General features: G+C 34.9%; 1 protein-coding gene across 2 annotated transcripts in view; it reads left to right on the plus strand.

The window, feature by feature from the left end:
• The window catches only part of LOC136037235 (small ribosomal subunit protein mS31-like), an 81,399-nt gene that overhangs the window by 40,355 nt on the left and 26,040 nt on the right, over positions 1-15,004 (plus strand). For both annotated transcript variants that reach the window (XM_065719858.1, XM_065719849.1), the window contains 2 exons: positions 2,479-2,551; positions 13,967-14,099. In XM_065719858.1, coding sequence (XP_065575930.1) covers positions 2,479-2,551; positions 13,967-14,099 — 206 coding nt within the window. The remainder of the gene's footprint in view (positions 1-2,478; positions 2,552-13,966; positions 14,100-15,004) is intronic.

Genomic DNA, 15,004 nt, shown 5'->3' on the forward strand with positions numbered 1-15,004 from the left:
AAGGTCTTTGCTGAAAACTTGGATTTGTGTGTTGATTTTACTACTTCTAAGTACCCGAATGTTGGAATGTGCATTGCTGGTGATGAGAACGATCTAAGAATTGAAAGCTTCCTCAGAAGTCAAGGACTCAAGCAGATAGTAAAGTTTCCGACTACTAAAGGTAATACTAAACTCGACGTAATTTGCATAAATTTATCAGAATATTATAATGAACCTACCTCCCCTCTAGACCTACCTACCCTTGGTGGTAGCTACCACTACATGATAAAGTGGCCTCCACTACCTTCGTATAAAGTAAAATATGTAGTTGAGTAAGTTTCCTATCGACCTCTTTCGGACAGGGGTCTCTTGGAATTTGGAAATTGGATTACGTTCGAGTCCTGGGATGAGGTAGCAATTTTAGAGTCCTCCAATGAAAAAGCTAAATTTCTGCAAGATAAATTAAGAAACAAATATGAAGAATGCTTCCCAGAGAAAACTTCTAAGCGGTGCAACACAGATCGTCCTTACATAACCCAGCAAATTAAAGATTTGATTAGGTATAAAATTCAATTAAGGAAAGAAGGGAAACTAGGAAATGCTAATATGCTCTGTAACAAAATATGTAAAATGACAAGAAAAACTGCAGCTGAGCATTACCACAAAAAATTGATAACCTTTTTGAATCAAAGCCTAGCATGTGGTACAAAGAAATAAAACGAATTTGTGGAAAATCCCCTAGTGGTGTTGATTTTTGTTCAGATTCTATAGTGAAAAATTTGCTAACCAGTTAAATGGTCATTTAGCCAGAATAATCCAGTCTTTGCCGTCTCTTGATGTGAATAAAGTGATCCAAGAGTATCAGAAAATACCACATGATGACATACCTTTACCTACTATTTCTGAGGATCAAGTTTATAGTAAAATAAAGAAACTTAAACAAACTAGTATAACTCCCATTGATATTCCAATTGAACTAATAAAAGCACTTCCTGACAAATTGACTAAGCCACTGACGCAAATTTTTAATTGCATTTCAACTTCTTCAGTTTACCCACAGATATGGAAAATGGGGTATGTTACTCCAATCCCTAAAACAGATACTGAACTTGATTTCAACGGCGTGAGACCAATCACTTTGACCCCCTTGTTCTGCAAAATGTACGAAAGCTTTGTAGCAAATTGGCTAAAAGCTGAAGTTGAACCCCTCCTTGATCCTCATCAGTACGGTAACAGAAAGAATACATCAACATCTCATTATCTGGTCAGTCTTTTACATTTTATTCTTAAGCATGTTGATGAGCCTGGTAAATGACTAAACTTAATAACAATTGATTTTAAAAAGGGGTTCGATCTGATTGACCATAACATTTTGATTTCTAAGCTTTTAATTGATTTTAGAGTAAACCCTGCTGTTGTGAAAATCATTAAGAGTTTTTTAATGAATAGGTTCCAAATTCTAATATATAAGAAGTCTTTCTCTGTACCTGAGCCAGTTTTTTGTGGTGTACCTCAAGGTACCATCCTGGGTCCTATTCTGTTTCTAGTTATGATTAATAATATTGCTAATGATTGTGAAGTCCGCTGGAAATATGTTGATGACCTTATCATTGGAGAAATTTGTGAAGCAAACGAATGTAGCAAAGGCGAGATTTTAATTGATAATGTGAAGACTAAAGCTTCCGATTCAAATATGACAGCAAATGACAGTGAATCTTCTATTTTAACTATTTCATTTTAAATTCTTCTGAATCTAATTTCCGACCAACTATCTCTGATTCTCTTAAAGTCAGTAAGATTAAACTCTTGGGAGTTATTATAACTAGTGATTTAGAATGGGAAGCAAACACAACTAGTCTAGTAAAAACAGATAATGCTGGGCTGCAGATGCTCAAGCTTATGTCGAAACATAGTGCCCCTCCAGATCACCTCCTCCGAATATTTACATCTTTTATTCCCCCAATTCTGGAATATGCAGCTCCTGTGTGTCATTTTGGACTGACGGCTGAGCAAAGCGCCAGGCTCGAAAGAGTTCAGAAAAGAGGTATAATGATAGTTTTGAAGCTGGCAAAAATGTTGTATGAAGAGCTGCTGACAAAGTTTAAAATGCAAACTCTGGAAAAAAGAAGAGAGAAACTCTGCATGGATTTCGGACGAAAATCTTTGATCCACCCAATCCGCAAAACCCTTTCCCTCCCTAAAGCCACAACAAAACGACTCCCGCGCAGGGTTGCAGTGCCTGTTGACAAACTTCAGCCGGTACGCTGTGCCCACCAGCGGTTATCGAAGTCAGGAGGATAGATAAGTGTTTTGTTTTCTTTGTTTTGTTTTTTATTTTTTATTTTGTGTCGCTTTTTAATGTGACTATACTAAAGAAATTTGGCAGTGCCATGAAAATTTTGGTGAAAATAAAATCTTATCTATCTATCTAATGAAAATCTAAAGTGTAAGCTTCACCGTAAACAGATTAATCTTATAATATGTTTTGCTTAATTCTAGGAAGAGACCATAGAGACAAAAATAAACTTGGTACGCCCAAAAAGCAAATTGCAGAAGAAGAAAGCAGATAAAAGTATATATTTTTTTCACTTTCATGTTTATATATATATAACTTAGAATTTATTTTGTTGCTAGGGTGACACATAACGTTACAAGTAAATCTTAGCTCTGTTTCTGCTGAATATTGCTCTTAAAATACAAAATTGCAGATACAAGGAAAAAAACATTTCTTACTGAACTTTAAAAATTGACTTTTAACCAGGAAGCGTTCAGAGGTTTCAGGCTTGGTATATTTCTTTTGTATTGAAACAAATGTCTTCTGTCCAGTTTTGATGGTAGCCTGAAAGCATAAGCAATTTGAGAAATGCCCAATTGCTGAATAGAATATCGTAAATAATGTCGACGTGACATATTAGTGACAATAACCCCTTTTTCTAGAATAGATATATGCTGTGCTGTAGCTGTTTCTTCTGAAGAAGCTACAAATCACAATGGAATACTGGTAGATTCGTGTACGAGTGATACTAAAAAATTGCTTAGAAAATATGAATACTAAAAATTAATTTAGAAGAACTCTAATTTTATTTCCTGAAGTTTTGGGTGAATAACCATAGATTTACGATGAAAATTGTAAAAGCAGGATAACTCGGCATTGATCTCTGCAACTTCGCGATGAAATCTTTACTATGTATTGCAGATATGAAGTTCTCTAAAAAGAAGAAACGTTCTGTCCTTCTTCAGGGGATATTAGTTTCGAGCTATGCCACTTTTGAGTTTAAGTCAAACCCACACAAATTTGTGTCGTAACTTCTTTTTTAATTTCCAAAGGGAAGGTAAAATTCATTCTTTTTGCTAGAATACCCTTACCTTAATTCAAGATAATTACTCAACACCAAAAAAAAAAAAAAAACGCAAGCACGAGATAATTTAGGAAGAATATCAATACATGTTCATTTCAAAGTCTGAACACCCTCAAAAGTTTATTCTCTGAAGTATCAAATCTTATTCTCTTATTCTCTTATTCAGGTAATTTTTCCAAACTTCCAAGAAATCTGGTGTCGAAATGACATTTTAATGCTAAGACTAATCCATATAATAGCCACCATTCCTGAATTACTTAGAAAAAGCAATGCTTTCTCACTTGCGAGTTTTTTTTATTTATTTTAACACATTTTTTGTGTATGCTAAGATTTTTTGTTTTATGTGTAATATTTTGTGTAACTATATCCATTTTTTGTGTAATTATATGCTAAGAAAAATTTCATATCCCCCGTTGGTATTCGACTATGCTTCAATAGATTGTCTGAAAGCTGCCACAATCGAGCTATTTCTTAATTATTTTATTTATTTAGTAGGTTTAGTTTTTGAGAGTTAAAAACTAAATTTTTCTCGTAATTATAGAACTTGTTTGACAAAATCCTAGTTTTTCACTCAAACCAGAATCATAGGCAGCGCAATAGCGCTGCTTAAGTAAAGAGCGATATGGGCATAATGTATTTTTTTTTCGACCGGTGCACTTCGTATCGAAAGAATTGTCGTAGAAACTTTGAAAAGGGCTCATTTGATTGGAAATTGGAAAAGCTTGTGCCCTTTTTAATAGCCAAAAGTAATTAGAGGGCAACTAACACTCCTTCCACGCCCACCATTTCCCCAAACAAATTTTGAGATAGCCATTTCGTTCAATTTAGTTGATAGGTCAGGAAATTATGTCTTTGAGGATGACAATCCCCCTTTCCCCCGAGAGCCTTCAGGGCAAGGGTTGTAAGTTATACCCTGGGGGCATGTAAGGTTTAAATAGAAACGGTGATCGTATAAACTTCGGAGGGAGCTCATTGGATTGCTAATTAGAAGTTTTAGTGAGCTTTTTGAAATTCAGAGTGACGGTAGGGTGGATACCTCCCCCCCCCTGTACCTCGTATTTACCCAAAAATACATCTTACAGAAATTTTGTGATGGCTATTTGTTGTTGTAGAAACTTCGTAAAGAGCTATTTTATTAGAAATTGAAAAGGCTAATGATTATATAGAAAGGGTGATCATATAAACTTTGGAAGGGGCTCATTGGATTGGTAATCAGACGTTCTAGTGCCTAGTTTAAGATTCAGAGTGATTAGGGGGTGAATACCCACCTTACTTTATATTTTCTCGAAATGCATCTGAAAGAAATTTTGAGATGGCCATTTGCTGTCGTAGAAACTTCGAAAAGAGCTCATTCGATTGGAAATTGAAAGAGCTAGTGCCCTTTTTAATAGTCGAAAGTGATTCGAGGGCAACTAACCTCTCCTGCTGCCCACTATTTCCCCAAGCACATCCAATTAAAATTCTGAGATAGCGATTTTGTTCAACATAGTTGATACGGTGGATACTCCCTTCCCCCCAAAAAAACCCTTTATTTTCCTGAGAGGCATCCGATAGAAATTTTGAGATGGCCATTTGTTGTCGTAGAAAATTCGAAAAAGGCTCATTCGATTGGGGATTGAAAGGGCTATTTTTGATAGTCAAAAGGGATTGGAGGGCAATTAACCCCCCTCCCACGCCCACCATTTTCCTGAACATATAGAATCAAAATTTTGGGATAGCTATTTTGTTCAACGTAAATGAAAGGTCCGAAAATATTTTGTTCAAATTAGTTCAAAATATTTGGAGGGCAACTAACCCTCCTCCTACGCCCACCGTTTCCCCAAACACATCCAATCAACATTTTGAGATAGCCTCTTTATTCAACATAATTAAAAGCTCCAGAAATTATGTCTTAGAGGATGATAAACCTACCCCCCCCCCAGACCCTTCAGGGAAAGGGTTGTAAGTTATACCCTGGGGCATATATATATATATATATATATATATATATATATATATATATATATATATATATATATATAGAAATATAGGTATATATATATAGAAATGGTGATCGTATAAACTTTGGAGGTGGCTCATTGGATTGCTAATCAGACGTTCTGGTGTCCTTTTTAAGATTCAGATTGATTGGACAGTGTATTCCCCCCCTCCAACACCTTGTGTTTTTCCGAAATGCACGTAATAGAAATTTTGAGATGGCCATTTGTTGTTGTTGAAACTTCGAAAACAGCTCATTTGGTTAGAAACTGAAAGGGCTTGTGACTTTTTTAATAGTCGTCAGTGATTTGAGAGTAACTATCCCCCTCCCTTGCCCTCTATATCCCCAAACACATCCAATCAAAATTTCGGGATAGATCGAGGGGGCTAATTGGATTGATGATCAGAAGTTCTAGTGCCTTTTTTAAGGTTGAAAATGTTCGGAGGGTGGATACCCCTCCATCCAAACCTCGTACTGTCCTGAAATGCACCTGATAGAAATTCTGAGATGGCCATTTGTTATCGTAAAAACTTTGAAAAGAGCTCATTTGATTGGAAATTGAAAGGGCTAGTGTCCTATTTAATGGTTGAAAGTGTTTGGTGGGCAATTAACCCCTCTCTCATGCTCACCATTTTCCCAAACACATCCAATCAAAATTTTGAGATAAACATCCAGCCATTTTGTTCAACGTAATTGAAAGGTCTATAAATTATGTCTTTGAGGATGACAACCAGACTTAGACGTAATAATTATAAGCAGCGCCTGTTTTAAAACAAAATACGTTTGAAATGTTGTTCACATTTCTTGCTTCATAAATGAAAAATTATTTAAACCTTAACGGAGAAATGTCAGTATATGTTTAACTGACCATTTACGGTCATTGTTTTTTTCAGTAAACCACAAATTGTATTCTGGGTCTTGAGAAGGCATAGAGTTTATCAGCCCAACTCATGTTAATTGTGTTGCGAGAGCAACACTTTGGTTTTGTCCCGTTTTTTTTTTTGTTTTTTTTTTTCCTATGCCGCCGATCTCAGTTTATTCCTGGAAACTGGTAAGGGTCTAACCTGTGCGGTTTTTACGGAAAGTGTGGACCTCAGGCCGGATTGATGAATATGACATTACATTTTGGAAAGCTCCGTAGAACTCTTGCCTGGGGCCAAAAAGGATGGTTTTTGCTTGTCCTCGAGCCAGAGCCTATGGTGTGCGAAGTGAAGTGGAGTTATATAGCCTATGTCAGAGAGGAGTATCTGAAGTTGTGCAGCCAAGCTTTCGTTTCATCAAACCATGTTTCTGCTTTCGAGTGGAAAGCTCCGTTCTAGCAGGCAAGCAGGCAGGCATCAGTTTCAAATTGAAGATGGACTGAAGTCTATAAGTGTTAAATATATGCGGTAGTTCCCCGGCCCCACAGCCAATATGTCTTCTTTGAGTGATAAATAGAAAAATTTACAGAAACAAAAAAGTGCGATTTTCCCACGGGTCCGAAAGTGCTGCCATCTATTGTTTCTAGCCATTTCTGTTCGTGATTTCAGCTGACTTTACCATTCTTTTTTTTTCTACTTGGGATTGCAATAGAGAAATGGTATCAGATATACCTCTTAAACTTTAAAAGTTCTCTCATTGCTAAAGAAATTAGAGCTTATCCTTTGCTCCTTTCTAAGTGGTGGTGTTAGAAAGTTGGCCTCCGGCAAAAAAGTCAACTTTTGAACTAAGACAGATAGAATTTTTTTTTCAATGACAATCGATAGACCTTGATGAGCTGATGAAAGTATATGTCATCCATTTTTTGTTACAAAAATTCCTTCATGACATACACCAGTTTGAAAGTTTCAAGGGGTTGACAACTTCAGTGGTAAGGTACACACTTGAACCAAAAATAGGCCGATACCAATTGTGAGATATGTGAGATATGGGGACTTCCAAGCAACAGTCGATTATTAGCTTATAATCATCTTTGGCAATGAGGGGTTTGCAACTTTTGCTGATTGGTGTACCTATTATCTGTTTCTGGTGTAATTGATGGTAAGAACAACTTGGTTCCCGATTGTAAGACATGTAGGGGAGTTGTAAGTAATAATCGGCTGTTAGGCTACAATGACTTCAGCGACAAGGGGTTTGGAACTTTTGCTAGTTGGTGTACCCATTATTTGTTTCCGGTGAACTTGGATGTATATCCCGGGAGAGGGACTTGTAAGTAAGAATCGGTTGCTAGAGGAGGCTCACGAGGGGCTACAAATTTGTGCAAATTGGTACACATCTATGGAATCAGGGACCCATAAATTTCCTGTAATGACTCGCCATCCAATAATAAGCGATCCTGGTTGGCGAGTCATTACAGGAAATTTATGGGTCCCTGATGGTATTTTGATCCTGAAAAGTTACAGATAGCTTTATAATACCAACTAGATTACATAAGATAATGTTCCAAGTTTCCATCCGTCACGATGTCTACGATTGAAAAGGATAATGTTCAACCGGCTGCAAAGTGACATTTAGGGGCCTAGTAAGTAATAATCGGCTGTTAGTGTGGACCTCGGGCCGGATTGATGAATATGACATTATATTTTGGAAAGCTCCGTACAACTCTTGCCTGGGGCCAAAAAGGATGGTTTTTGCTTGTCCTCGAGCCAGAGCCTATGGGGTGCAAAGGATAAAGTTCAACTGGCTGCAAAGTCAATTTAGTCCCTTCTTCCAATATTTTTTTTTTTCAACCCTGAGGAATAGCCTTTGATCATCTGATTACTGATTGTGTTATTCTTTGTCTCTCACGGAAGAGGGACTTGTAAGCAAGAATGGGTTGCTAGAGGAGGTTCATGAGGGGCTACAAATTTGTGCAAATTGGTGCACATCTATGGTATTTGATCCTGAAAAGTTACGGATAGCTTTATAATACCAACTAGATTATATAAGATAATGTTCCAAGTTTCCATCCGTCACGATGTCTACGATTGAAAAGGATAAAGTTCAACTGGCTGCAAACTCAATTTAGTCCTTTTTTCCGATATTCTTTTGCTGTTGTTTTTTCAACGCTGAAGAATTTGATCATGTGATTACTGATTGTGTTCTTCTTTGAATATGCCGTTTTGAAAGCTTTGATAGTTTTGACAACTTCAGCATTTAACCGATAGCGAAGAAACAAAACCAAAGTGTTGCTCTCGAAACACTTTAATCGGCAAAGCCGGACAAAGGTTGCCGCAACACTTCACGTTGCCCAGGCAACGTAGGTCTAGTTTTTGCTCGTTTTGAGTTTGACTTGGCTATTTGTTGTATTTTCTGTTCGTTTTGAGTTTTATTTATTTATTATTTTACGCTTGGCATTTTATATATATTAAATAAAAAAAACAAGTTTTTTTAAATGAAAGTAAGGAGCGACATTAAAACTTAAAACGAACAGAAATTTCTCCGTATATGAAAGGGGCTTTTCCTCCTCGACACCCCGCTCCTTACGCTAAGTTTTTTATTGTTTTAAAAAGTAGAGTTGCGAGAAAGAATCAAACTTTAGCGCAAGGAGCGGGGTGTCGAGGAGGAAAAGCCCCTTTCATATACGGAGTAATTTCTGTTCGTTTTAAGTTTTAATGTCGCTCCTTACTTTCATTTAAAAAAACTTGTTTTTTTTTTATTTAATTTCTGAAAGTTTTTGAATTAATGCATGTCTGATTTTGGCTCTCCGTACATAAATTACTAAAATGAAATTTGCATATTAATTCTTTTTTTGGCTAAATGGCTTTCTCTTAGTTTTGATCAGACGATATTGAGAAATAAGGGGTGGAGAAGGAGGCCTAGTTGCCCTCCAATTTTTCGGTTACTCAAAAAGGCAACTAGATCTTTTAATTTTTAACGAACGTTTTTATGCTTCTCCTTACTTTCAATTGAAAAAACTTTTTCATGTTTATATTTTCATTGTTTTTTTTATAGTAATGCTAGAAAGTCCTGCGCCCTTTTCATTGAATTTCTCTTCCCCCATGAAATACTCCTCCAAGGAAAGATCCTCCCATATAGCCCCCTCCCCTGAACCCCACACCCAAACCAAAAAAATCCCCCTGATAACGTCGGTACACTCCCCAGTAACCATTACTGTATGTATTAAATAAAAAAAAACAAGTTTTTTTTAACTGAAAGTAAGGAGCGACATTAAAACTTAAAACGACCAGAAATTACTTCGTATATGAAAGAGGCTGCTTCCTCATCAACGCCCCGCTCTTTACGCTAAAGTTTTTTACTGTTTTAAAAAGAAGAATTGAGAGAAAGAGTCAAACTTTAGCGTAAAGAGCGAGGCGTTAATGAGGAAGCAGCCTCTTTCATATACGAAGTAATTTCTGGTCGTTTTAAGTTTTAATGTCGCTCCTTACTTTCAGTTAAAAAAACTTGTTTTTTTTAATTTAATTTCTGAACGTTTTTGAATCAATGCATGTTTTGATTTTGGCTCTCCGCAGAGGAATAATCATTTTTTTTTTTGGCTCAATGGCTTTCTCATAATTTTGATCGAATGATTTTGAGAAAAAAAGAGCGGGGGACGAAGCCTAGTTGCCCCCCGATTTTTTGGTTAATTAAAAAGGCAACTAGAACTTTTAATTTTTTACGAATCTTTTTATTGGTAAAAGATTTACGTAATTTATAAATTAGCTTACGTAAAGAACTTTTGTATTCTCATGTTTTTATTACACATATGAAGGGATTCTCCCCATCGTCAGTACCTCGCTCTTTACACTAAAGCTTAAATTTTATCCCAATTCATTAAGAATGACCCCCTGAATCACAAAAGCCGTAGAATAAGTAGTTGAAATTACTGAAAATACTTTAGCGTAAAGAGCGAGGTATTAGAAGGAGGTGAGCCCCTCATATGGGTAATAATTTTGTTTGTTTTAAGTTTTATTGCTGTTCCTTACTTCCAACTGAAAAAGCTTTTTCACTTTTATTTTTTAATTGTTTTTTTTTTAAATAATGCTAGTAAATCCTGCTCTCCCTTCATGGAAATTTTCTTCTCCCATTACAAATTCTCGAAGGAAAGTTCCCCCAGCATATCCCCCTCTTCTCAACCCCTCCCCCAAACCAAAAAAATCCTCCTGAAAACGCCTGTATACTTCCCAATAACCATTACTATATGTAAGCACAGGTCAAAGTTTGTAACTTGTTGCCCCTCCCACGGGGACTGTGGGGGAGTAAGTCGTCCCCAAAGACATAGTTATAAGGTTTTTCGACTACGCTGAATAAAATGGCTATCTCAGAATTTTGATCCGTTGACTTTGGGAAAATAATTAGCGTGGGAGGGGGCCTAGGTGCCCTCCAATTTTTTTGGTCACTTAAAAAGGGCACTAGAACTTTTCATTTCCGTTAGAATGAGCCCTCTTGCAACATTCTAGGACAACTGGGTCGATACGATCACCCCTGGAAAAAAAACAACAAAAAAACAAATAAACACGCATCCGTGATCTGCCTTCTGGCAAAAAATGCAAAATTCCACATTTTTGTAGATAGGAGCTCGAAACTTCTACAGTAGGGTTCTCTGATACGCTGAATCTGATGGTGTGATTTTCGTTAAGATTCTATGACTTTAGGGGGCGTTTTCCCCTATTTTCTAAAATAACGCAAATTTTCTCAGGCTCGTAACTTTTAATGGGTAAGACTAAACTTGATGAAACTTATATATTTAAAACCAGCATTAAAATGCGATTCTTTTGATGTAGCTATTGGTACCAAAATTCCATTTTTTAGAGTTTTGGTTACTATTGAGCCGGATCGCTCCTTACTACAGTTCGTTACCACGAACTGTTTGAAACATTGGTCAAAGTTAGTAACTTGCAGCCCCTCCCCCAGGGACTGTGGGGGGTAAGTCATCCCCAAAGACATAGTTATTATGGTTTTCGACTATGCGGAACAAAATGGCTATCTCAAAATTTTGATCCGTTGACTTTGGGAAAAAAATGAGCGTGGGAGGGGGCCTAGGTGCCCTCCAATTTTTTGGTCACTTTAAAAGGGCACTAGAACTTTTCATTTCAGTTAGAATGAGCCCTCTTGCAACACTCTAGGACCACTTGGTCGATACGATGACCCCTAGGAAAACAAAAAAAAACAACAAAAAAACAAATAAACACGCACCCGTGATTTGTCTTCTGGCAAAAAATACGAAATTCCACATTTTTGTAGATTGGACCTTGGAATTTTTTCTATAGGGTTCTCTGATACGCTGAATGCGATGGTGTAATTTTCGTTAAGATCCTATGACTTTTAGGGGGTGTTACCCCCTATTTTCCAAAATAAGGCAAATTTTCTCAGGCTCGTAACTTTTGATGACAAAGACTAAATTTGATGAAATTTATATATTTAAAATCAGCATAAAAATCCGATTCTTTTAATATATCTTTTAGTATCGAAATACAGTTCGTTACCACGAACTGTTTGATATTAGTTTTACGCTTGGAAGATTATTTGACGTTATTTTTGCTCATTCTTGGTTTAATGAAGCTCTTTACTTTTCTTTGAAAAGCTTGTCTTGTTGAAAAAGTTTTTTAAATTAATTTCTAAAAAAGGTCCCTTAAAAAAAAAAGAAAAGTGGCTTGTGCCCGGAGATCAATCGCAAATTGAGGAAATAAAGGAACATTGGGCGTAGATTTTGACATTCGAATAAAAACTGACTAAAATTACAAATACATGTTATTTTAATTATACTATTTTATTTTAATTATTTATGTATTAGGTCTAGTTTTAGAGGGTTAGAAAAACTAAATTCTTATCGGAATTATGGCATTTGTTTGACAAAATCTTAGTTTTTCATTAAACTAGAATTTCTAAAAAAATCACTAAAAAAATTAAGAAAAATATATTCTGCCGAGAGATCAATATCAAACTGGAGGAATGAAGGAAAATTAGGCGTATATTTAGACATCCGAATAAAAATTGACTAATATTACAAATGTATATTATTTTAATGATATTATTTTAAATTACTTTAATTATTTTTGTATTAGGTCTACTTTTAGATCGTTAAAACACTAAATTCTTATCGCAATTGTAGCATTTGTTTGAAAAAATCTAATTTTTTCACTAAAACTAGAATTTCTATAAAAAAATCGCTAAGAAAAAAAAAAGAAAAGAAAAATAGCTTGTGCCCAACGATTAATCTCAAACTGGGGGAAGGAAGTAAAATTAGGCGTATATTTAAACATTCGATTAAAAATCGATTAATATTACAAACATGTTATTTTAATAATATTATTTAAATTTTTAATGTGTTAGGTCTAGTTTTAGAGAGTTAAAAAAAATAAGTTTTATCGTAATAATAGCATTTGTTTGACATATCTTAGTGTTCACAAGTAATTCTTAGATATTGTAATAAGACTTAAAACGCCTATTCTTTACAGGCAATTTTTCTGTAATTGTTTTTTTTCATTATATACGAACAGCGTAATAACCTTCTAAAAATGATAATCATATCAAATAATAACTGGTGATATTGAATCTATGTAGAATAAGTACTATGTGATTTTCCTAATGAGACTGAATTCGTGTGAAAACTGAAAGAACTTTGGCGAAGTCCTATCACAATTAAAAGTTAGTTAAAAAATAAATATCATAATTGATTTTAAATCTGTAAAATCTTTATCAAGCTGGTTTTTTTTTTTGCTATGGGAAGGATTGGATATGTACAAACGTAAGAAGCATTTCATGTTTTTGTGCTAACTCGTACCTCTATCATGCCTTCAGTAATTTTAGAAGCAAAAAAACTGATCCCTAAATTCCACATTTATAGAGTTTTACAGAGATGAGTTCTACAGAATTCTACTTAAATATGATCTTTCCGAGACGAGTTGTCTGTTTGAATATCTCACTGCCGGCTGGGCATGGATTTTATGTGGTTTTTTCTTCAGAAGAGCCGTTTCTTTTGATTTTAATACAAAATGCCCATCCTGCTTTACCTTTAAAGCAAAAAAAAAAAAAAAAAAAAAAAAAAAAAAAAAAAAAAAAAAAAAAAAAAAAAAAAAAAAAAAAAAAAATCACCAGAAGAGCTTTTCAAGCCCAGAAGATCTGTAAATCATTTGTCAAGTTATTTGAAACGTACCAAAGATAGGACAAGTAAAGACTTAAGAATGTAGATGTGTACAGTAAATCATGTTTTTGTGGCAAATTTCATATTGATCACACACCTATGTAATTTCAGAAATGGCTTATGAGCTTCAGAATTTTATCAAAGAGACTTACAAATTGAAGGAAAGGCCTCTCTGAAAAACTGATTTTATTTTTTATGAACATGTCAGCTGCAATATTTCAGAAGGTGCTATGTTACAATATATAAATATGTCATGAGAACTCAGGGCTGCATGTTTAAACAGAGCTACTGGGGATATTTTTATAAAGTCTGTTTATGATAAATGATGTTTTTTATTGTTTTATAAAGAAGAGTTGTGAGAAAGAGTCAAAATTTAGCGCAAAGAGCGGGACGCTGAGGAGGGGACAGTCCCTTTCATACACGGAATAATTTCTGTTCGTTCTAAGTTTTAATGTTGCTCCTTACTTTTAGTTATAAAACCTTGTTTTTATATAATAAATACCTAGAGACAACTCTTCGATATTCGAATTTGACACAATTAAAACTCTTGCGGCTCATATTGAAACATTGTATGTTATCCTAAAATAATTTAGCTAACGATTCTTTTAGTATCAGCAATTGAAGCAGCTGCCAAAGGAGTTGCAGATGTTTTAAAGGGAAGCAATGAAAAAGATGCCGTGAAACAAGAACTTTTGGCTCGTGTCCAAGTCGCTGAACGTGGCTTACCTGCTTATGACAAAGAGTAAGTTTTATTTTACTGCGATTCTACAATAAATAGGGTTTGTGTGTATATGTATGTGTGGAGGGGGGGGGGGGGTAATCTCCCTATCAAAACAAAAGACCCTGGGTTTTTACTTAAGTTATGCCACTTTGAACGGAATTTTTGTTAAGAGAAAGTTTTTTCCTGTTTTTTCAAAAAAAAAAAAAAAAACATACATTCCTCACCGTAAAATCGCTGTCCACCCTCCAGTCGAAATATTTTAAACAGAACCGATATACCTGTCGTGGGTAATATCACAGATAACAGCCGAGCAATATCTAACTCTTTTTCTGTTAGGAATTATGAAAAATTATTCCTCATCGAAACCAATATATAGAAAATAATGAGTTGATTTGTATTATGTCTTTCAAACAATTCAAATCTGTTTTTAGGTTTTTTGTGCCCTAAAGTTTTGCGTGATTTTTTTTTTTGTTCCTTTTTTGTGAAATTAGGCTTCCTTCTACTTTAAATGTTTTTTATTGATCCATTGTCCGTAAAATGCTTAAGAAAAGGACTTTCTAAGGCTACTAGTTTTTTTCTCGTGTTAATAATCTAACCATTTCCAGGTGATGGGTCGATAGCATGGCATATTGAAGTTGTTTTCTATATTAGTCGTATCTATATCTATATATATAAAAATAAGTTGTCTGTGGATCTGTGGATCTGTGGATCAGGTGACGTCATGTTTGTCCGCATATGACGTCTGAATTATTTCACATTAATACAAAAGAAGAAAAAAACTAAAAAAGGTAAAAACTACAAAAAAAACTAAAAAGAAAAAAAAACTAAAAAAGCTAAAAAACTAAAAAAAACTAAAAAAAGGTAAAAATCTAATAACTAAAAAAACTGAAAAAAATAAAAAAAGGCAAAAACTACAAAAAAAATAA

The sequence above is a fragment of the Artemia franciscana genome, chromosome 2 (assembly GCF_032884065.1).
Source record: "Artemia franciscana chromosome 2, ASM3288406v1, whole genome shotgun sequence".
Taxonomy (NCBI): Eukaryota; Metazoa; Arthropoda; class Branchiopoda; order Anostraca; family Artemiidae; genus Artemia; species Artemia franciscana.